This window comes from Saccopteryx leptura, chromosome 7, assembly GCF_036850995.1.
Source record: "Saccopteryx leptura isolate mSacLep1 chromosome 7, mSacLep1_pri_phased_curated, whole genome shotgun sequence".
In the NCBI taxonomy this organism is placed as follows: domain Eukaryota; kingdom Metazoa; phylum Chordata; class Mammalia; order Chiroptera; family Emballonuridae; genus Saccopteryx; species Saccopteryx leptura.
Window position 1 is genome coordinate 106,808,699 of NC_089509.1, and position 7,635 is coordinate 106,816,333.

A 7,635-nucleotide genomic window follows, 5' to 3' on the forward strand; every position below is an offset into this window, starting at 1 on the left:
ACAGGGGTGGACAATATTGTGCTCTCCGGAGCAGAGATGGAGAAATTAGCCTCCATTACCACACTCCTCCTTGAGGTCTGTCTTCAGAACTGCCATGACAACCCTCTTAGAATGGTGATGGCTGCCATTCCTACAATCTGGCAGAATGCTGGGGACTTGCTGGGGGCAGTGAGTCGATGGCAGTCGTACACTGAGTTGCAGCAGGTCCTCTGGGAACTGGATACGAGGAATGCTGCTTTCTACCTGTGGTCCCATGGGCCAGATGAGGAAGTGTTTATGGCAGGGATGAGCGACCTTATTCTCCAGAGTGCCCCATCCACCCTTTTTGGGTCACTGGTGGCTACCCTGGGCCCCTGTGTAGGGCAGCCCATCAGCGCTGTTTCATGGACAGTGGCAGATCTGGGGAGGGAGAAGCAGTGCAGCAGCTTAAGGGTGTGGGGACTACTGCCTGCGCTGCCCCCCCCCCCCGAGAACGGGCCTACAAAGGTTACCCGAATACAAATGTCTGTAAATTTGATTACAGCAAGGACAGATAAGGACAAATTAGATGGCAAGTCCTTTCATAGCTTTGGCAGCAGCTTAAGCCAGAACAAGGTTCCAGCTGCTGAAACGAGGAGCCCCAGCAGCTGCCAGGAAAACAGCCCCCACACCACATGTGGTAAGATTACACGTAGGAGGCAGCTGCCAAGAAAACGGTCCGTGCCCATGCTGCAGGCTACAAGCTTACATGTCGGAGGCAGCTGAGAGCGGGATCCCCAAGACCTGCTGTTACAGTGTGAATAAGGGGAAGGCCACGGGACCCATCTACTGGGGACAGGCAGACACAAGAGGCCCCATGTGGAACTGGCAACCCACTGGTCTTCTAATGTGCAGTAGGCGTTGGCCTTAGTAGATACAGGTGCTTTTGCAGCAGCTAAAACCTGTCAAAGTGGCACAGGCCTTGAGTGCGTTTGATGTCCACGTGACCTCTGAGAGGTCTGGATGTAGCTTGTAACAAAGCGAGCACTATGGCAACCTACTGTGGAAAGGCGCCACGGAAAGCCAACCAGCCAGGGCCTGAAATCAGTAATTTTTTTTAAAAAAGAAAGGACTATATTAACAAAAAGAAGCCATGACTTGATGGTTGCAAAAATTCTCAGCCTCTCTGGATGTAAAACAATGCTAAAATTAAGAAGTGAGCCTGACGAGGCGGTGGTGTAGTGGATAGTGCGTCAGCCTGGGATGCTGAGGACCCAGGTTCAAAACCCCACGGTTGCAGGCTTGTGTGTGGGATCACAGACATGATGACCCCATGCTTGCTAGTTTGAGCCCCAAGGTTGCTGGCTTGAAGCCCAAGGTCCCTGCCTTAAGCAAAAGGTCACTGGCTTCTCAGCTGCAGTCCCTGGCCAAGGCACAGACGAGAAAGCAATGAATGAACAAATAAAGTGCCACAACTATGAGTTGATGCTTCTCATCAATTTCCCTTCCTGTCTGTCCCTATATCTCTCTGTCTGTCTGTCTCTCTCTCTCTCTCTCTCAAAAAAAAAAGTGACTTCTGAGCAAAGAGCAAATCCAGAGCATTGCCAGGAAAATACGGTGCAAAGGTGAAATCAAGGATGAGACTGTAAATCTCAAAACTCAAAAAGCAAAGGTACGATTCATTCATAAGAAAAGCACTGTAAGGACCTGAAAGGTGTACCTCAGGCATTGTGTCACACAAGAGATGAACTAAGAGCATTGTATCGCAGAGGCCTAAGGTACAAAACAGCTTATTTAAGAGATTTGTGGGTGGCGTGGCTTTTGACTAATGAAATAAAAGCCAGTAATATTCACCAAAGACCCAAAAATGTTTTTAAAAGAAACACATATGCAGAAACATTTTGAGCTTGCGCTGAAAGGGACAGAACAAAGATAAAATGAAGCCTTGCACCCCCCCCCCCCATATTCTATCAGCAAACAGTAGACTGAGGAAGACTAATCAGCTGTGAAGCACCTGCTTTCTTTCGCCTAAATAAATAAGCATCACTCAGAGGGGGGGAACCAAGAACCTCCAGGGAGGTTCCACAGAAAATGACCCCAGGCCCTGAGACCTAATCAAGAGCATGCAACATCTGCCAGCTCAACTTCAGTCTGCCATGGACCACTGACTCCCTTGTGTCTCCCCACCCCCTTTGCAGAGGAATGTCCACAGCAGTTACCCTAAGCCAGACCCCCAGTGTGTTAGGTGTGGGTGAGGCAGATACCCTCTTTGGTCTCTCAGGCCAAGAACTATCCTCTTTAAACAGCTGTACTTAAGGAACCACACCACAAGCGCCTCACCCACAGCTAGACCTGAGTTAGATGACGGGATTCTGGGTTTTGAGCGCTGCTGTAATTACACTCCTGGGGACCTTGGGAAGGGGAGAGCCTATTTTGAATGTCAGAAACAAGTCACTGGGGGCCACGGGACAGTGGTAGTAAGCATCCAACAATACCTGTCATCTGATGTTCACACCCTCCCACAATGGGCCAGAACTGGTCGCTGTGACCTACAGATAGGGCAAGGGATAGTCTATCACCTCTGGATGTTATTAAAAACTGTGGCTTCCCTCCTGAGCATTCTCTCAATTACCTGCTCTCTTATATCTCTTACCCTGGGACAAACAAGCTGTCATGTTGCAAGCAGTCCTATAGAGAAGTCAAGCTGGGAAATACTGGTCTCTAACCAAAAACCAGCAGGGAACTGAGGCCTGGCAAACACCACTGAAGTTAACTTCTCCAGCCCCCGCTAGGCCTTGAGATGACTACAACCTGGCCCCTTTACTGAAACCTGCTGAGAGATCACAGCCAGACCACCAGCAAAGACACTCCCAACCCCGGACCCTCAGAAACCATGTAGTGAATTGACAAATGATTGTAATTTTAAGCTGCTAGATTTGGGGGTAATTTATTATGCAGTAACAGATAACTAGATGGTCACTGACCAAATTATAGGGAACCATTAAAATATATTGAATCCAAAAAGTAAAAATAAATAAATTTTAAGTGAGGCATGATTATATATATTTTTGTATATACAGGAAATATGACAGTCTCGACATATGACATTTTGAGTTTACAATGCTCTCTCCCATAAAAACTTAAAAAATTGATACGGAGTGTTTCAGCTTACACCATTAGTGTCGTACTTACAGACTAGGTTGGTTGCTCCAGAACAGCTCGGGTAGTTTCCATATCAGACCCCTTCCCAGACCGCCTTACCCTTGCGAGAAGTAGCTGGCACAGAGGGTACTGTCCGGGTCCACATTCCATTCTCAATGGTAGATCTTTCTCAAATTGAAAAACATTGGCCCTGGCAGGTTGGCTCAGTGGTAGAGCGTCAGCCTGGTGTGCAGGAGTCCCGGGTTCGATTCCCGGCCAGGGCACACAGGAGAAGCGCGCATCTGCTTCTCCACCCCTCCCCCTCTCCTTCCTCTCTGTCTCTCTCTTCCCCTCCCGCAGCCAAGGCTCCATTGGAGCAAAATTGGCCAGGGCGCTGGGGATGGCTCTGTGGCCTCTGCCTCAGGCACTAGAATGACTCTGGATACAACAGATCGACGCCCCAGATGGGCAGAGCATCGCCCCCTGGTGGGCATGCCGGGTGGATCCCGGTCGGGCACATGCAGGAGTCTGTCTGACTGCCTTCCCGTTTCCAACTTCAGAAAAATACGAAAAAAAAAATTGAAAAACATCTTGGGTCCTTCTTATCTTTCTTATCTGACCCTGCTACTTATACAAAGGAATCTGAATACCTAACCCAATCCTATGATCTTCCTGGGCATGATATCTATATAACATTAAGCTCCACTCTCTCCTATGAGAAGGGGCGGGTGTGGATTCCAGTGCAGGCTCACGCTGACGACCTCCATAGACAAGACAATCACCGGCCAGTGGGGGCAGCAGCCATTCCTCGAGAAGACCCCAAATTGGACTATCAAATAGAGTCTCCTGGGCACTGCCACCAAACCGATATGATCACCTATTTACTAGCAGCATTAAAGAAAGCTGCCAATAATACTGTTAACCATGAGAAACTTAGATTAGCCAGATATTTGATAAAATTCCTGCCCTCTTCCTTTCTTGCCTAACAGAGGCACTTTCAAAACATACCACTCTTAATACGTCTACCGAGGACAATTCTTTTTAAACATGCATTTTATTTACTAATTGGTCTCAAACATTAGACAAAAACTACAAATATTAGAGAAAGGCCCTCAAACCCCACCAAAGGATCTCTTAAATATAGCCTTCAAGGTCTTTAATAACAGAGATGAAGAGGCCAAAATACAAAAACAGAAAAGAGATCAGGCTAAATATCAAATGCTAGCCACAGCCATCCAGGGCTCCAATAAAAATACTCAGGGCCAGAGCAGCAAAGGGATAAACTGCGACCTGGTCCCTGCTTTAAATGCAGCAAGGAGGGACACTGAGCGAGTACCTGCCCTAACCCCCAACCTCCCCCAGGCTCCTGTCCCAAATCTGGCAAAAAGGGCCACTGGAAGGTTGACTGGGACCAGACCTCTTAAGGTAGGGCCCCATCCCTTCCCTCTGGAAACAGGGTCCATCAGACTTTGGCTTGCCCTGCCTCCTAGGACTGGCCACTCAAGACTGAAGGTGCCTGGGGCATGTGGCCCCACACGAATACCTCCAGCAGAGCCAGGGCAACTCTAAGAGTAGCAGGCAAGCTGAACTCTTGTCTCATCGATATGGTCGCAAATTACTCTGCCATACCAGACTTTTCAGGACCCACTAGTCCCTCCCAGGTCTCTATTACCGGATTTGACGGGGGTCTAGTGCGGGCATGGCCAACATACGGCCCACATAATGAGTTTATGCAACTTACGTTTAAATTTTTTTTTTTTTTTTTGTATTTTTCTGAAGTTGGAAAAAATGGGGAGGCAGTCAGACAGACTCCCGCATGCGCCCGACCGGGATCCACCCGGCATGTCCACCAGGAGGCGATGCTCTGCCCATCTGGGGCGTTGCTCTATTGCAACCAGAGCCATTCTAGCACCTGAGGCAGAGGCCATAGAGCCATCCTCAGTGCCCAGGCAAACTTTGCTCCAATGGAGCCTTGGCTGCAGGAGGGGAAGAGAGAGACAGAGAGGAAGGAAAGGGGGAGGAGTGGAGAAGCAGATGGGAGCCTCTCCTGTGTGCCCTGGCCGGAAATTGAACCCGGGACTCCTGCACGCCAGGCCGACGCTCTACCACTGAGCCAAGTGGCCAGGGCCCGTTTAAATTTTTAATATTCTCCGCTACTTTAAAATCTCAGCTACTCAGAAGCGGAAGCGTCTTTGATTATTGAAATTCGAGATATTTAAGAAGATAGTGATACGCGGAAAATTCCGCGTGTGACTAATCTAGGGTTAACTTCCAACAATTGGTTGAATGAATTCGCGATACTTCTTTATTTTTTAAAAAGACTTCATTATAAAGATTTACAAATTTGTATTTGTACTCGATATGAACTGTTCAACGTTTAGCGGCAATGTGAAACCCACATTCTTTTAGGCGGAGTTTGCCAGTATGCACCCAAGGTCAAACAATTCGTTATTTTTGTGGCCCAGTGTGCTGAATCAAGTGGCATTGTAGCATAGACAATAGCTGCAGTTGATAACTGAAACCGTGTCCAGGCTGTTTGTAAAACAAAATAATTGTTTTATTTGTGATATAACCCCTTCAAGTTCATTCTATTAATTAAATATTGTTTTGATTGATTGCGATACAGTTTGGATATTTATACGGTATGTAATATTTTTATTAAAATATATTTTTATTAAAACAATATTGTATATTAAAATTTTTTTCAATCACATTTATTAATTACATAATAAATTTTTGTTTACTTAAACGAATCATTTTTGTATTTAACATTTTTAATTTTAATATTTATATTTCGTCTGGCCTGTGAAAAATTTTCTTTCTAATCTGGCCCAGGGGCAAAAACTGTTGGCCATACCTGGCCTCATCTCACTACTCCTCCCTCTCAATTGTACTTACTCTTCTAAAAAAAAACCTTTTATACACTCCTTCCTCATTATCCCCAGCTGTCCAAAACCCATTTTAGGACCAGATATTTAGTCAAAATTCAGAGCACCCTTCCACTAACACCCACCTCTTCAATTCAGATCCCACTCTCCTCCTTCTCACTATCCCTGAACTTAAAGAGATCCCACTGCATCCTTCCCAAGTTCATCCACTAGTTTGGGACACATCCACCACTTCGGTAGCCTGCCACCATTCCCCAACACAAATTCAAGCAAAAGACCGTACTTCATATCCCTTCGGCCACCATACCCCCTTTCCCTAGAGGACCATAAGGGCTACAGCCCACCATCACTCCCTTTCTCCCACAGAACCCCCTAAAGCCTACCAACTCACCTATAACACCCCCATTTTACCAGTCAGAAACCCAGATGGTTCCTACTGCCTAGTTCAGGTCCTAAAAATTATTAATCAAGCAGGTCTCCCCATCCATCCAGTTGTTACCAATCCCTACACTATCGTAGCCCTTATTCCCCCTAATACCTCCCACTTACAGTCCTCGATCGTAAGGATACGTTCTTCACCGTTCCCCTACCCTCCAGACTCTCAAAGCCTATTCACTTTTACCTGGAACGACCCTGTCATTACAGTCTCACCAACGTATTTGTACGGTCTTTCCCCCAGACTTTCTAGACAGCCCTCACTTCTTCCCCCAAACCCTAGCTTCTGACCTATCTGCTTTAAATCTAAACCCCAGCGTTCTTCTCCAGTATGTAGAGCAAAGAGAGAATGCCGTCACCCTTCCTGCTCCAACTCCTCCCACCACTCATGAACGGGGTTCCTATGCTGGTGGTCTTCTTAGTGGACTCAACTAGTTTCACTCGGGATGCAACCCTGGACTTTATTCCTATTGTCCCCTGGCACCAGGCACGCAAGAAGACGCTCCACGCGAGAACGGTGAACAAATGACACGGCCAGTCCAGCATGTGGCGGGTGATGCAAGGGCAGCCGTGGGGAGACCGGTTCCGAGAAGCTACATCAGTCCAAGCCCGCCACTTCAGCCGTCAGCCCCCCTTCCCCCGTTCCCAAAACATGTCAAGTAGCACGAAGTTTGCAACAATGGCCTTTTGGAGGGGGATCCCAGTCTCCGAGGAGAGGCACAAACCCCACGCTACCGGGCCGCACTTACTGTAGGTACGTCCCAGGGCTTGGAAGAGCAGATCGCGCTTCACGCTGACAGTCGGCATGGCGAGTGGAGCTCACTGCGCCTGCGCGGAGAGCGGGCCCGGAACTCAGAGAGCAAAGTCTCTAGGACCCGGCCCCTCTCGTGCAGGCTGACTTGAATAGTGCCAATCTTCTTCCCAAAACTTCTGCTTTCTTTTTCATCTGAAGGCAATTAAATTGCCACTATTAAGCTCATTAAATCTATATGAGTTGTGTGAATGATCTACAGGCTGGTAAAGAAGACAGAGTTGGCTAGAATAGGCTACGATTTGATAGGCAGTACACTAGACAGCCTTCAAAGGCCCTCACAACCTTACCGCCTGAGGAGCGAGGACGCCAAACTAGGTGGGCGGGGCAAAGAGGACGAGTGCGTAGCAGGGGGCGGGGCCTCGAGGCGGAGCATCCTCGCAGGGAGGCGGGGAGAATGTG

General features: G+C 47.9%; 1 protein-coding gene across 3 annotated transcripts in view; it reads right to left on the reverse strand.

Annotated features, from left to right (window-relative positions):
* Window positions 1–7,277, reverse strand: part of FARSB (phenylalanyl-tRNA synthetase subunit beta) — a 75,021-nt gene extending 67,744 nt beyond the window's left edge. For 2 of the 3 annotated variants that reach the window (XM_066345866.1, XM_066345864.1), the window contains exon 1: window positions 7,172–7,277. In XM_066345866.1, the coding sequence (XP_066201963.1) occupies window positions 7,172–7,229 (58 nt within the window). In that variant the 5' untranslated portion in view covers window positions 7,230–7,277. The remainder of the gene's footprint in view (window positions 1–7,171) is intronic. The other variant, XM_066345865.1, reaches the window with a different exon arrangement.
* Window positions 7,278–7,635: the final 358 nt, after the last annotated feature.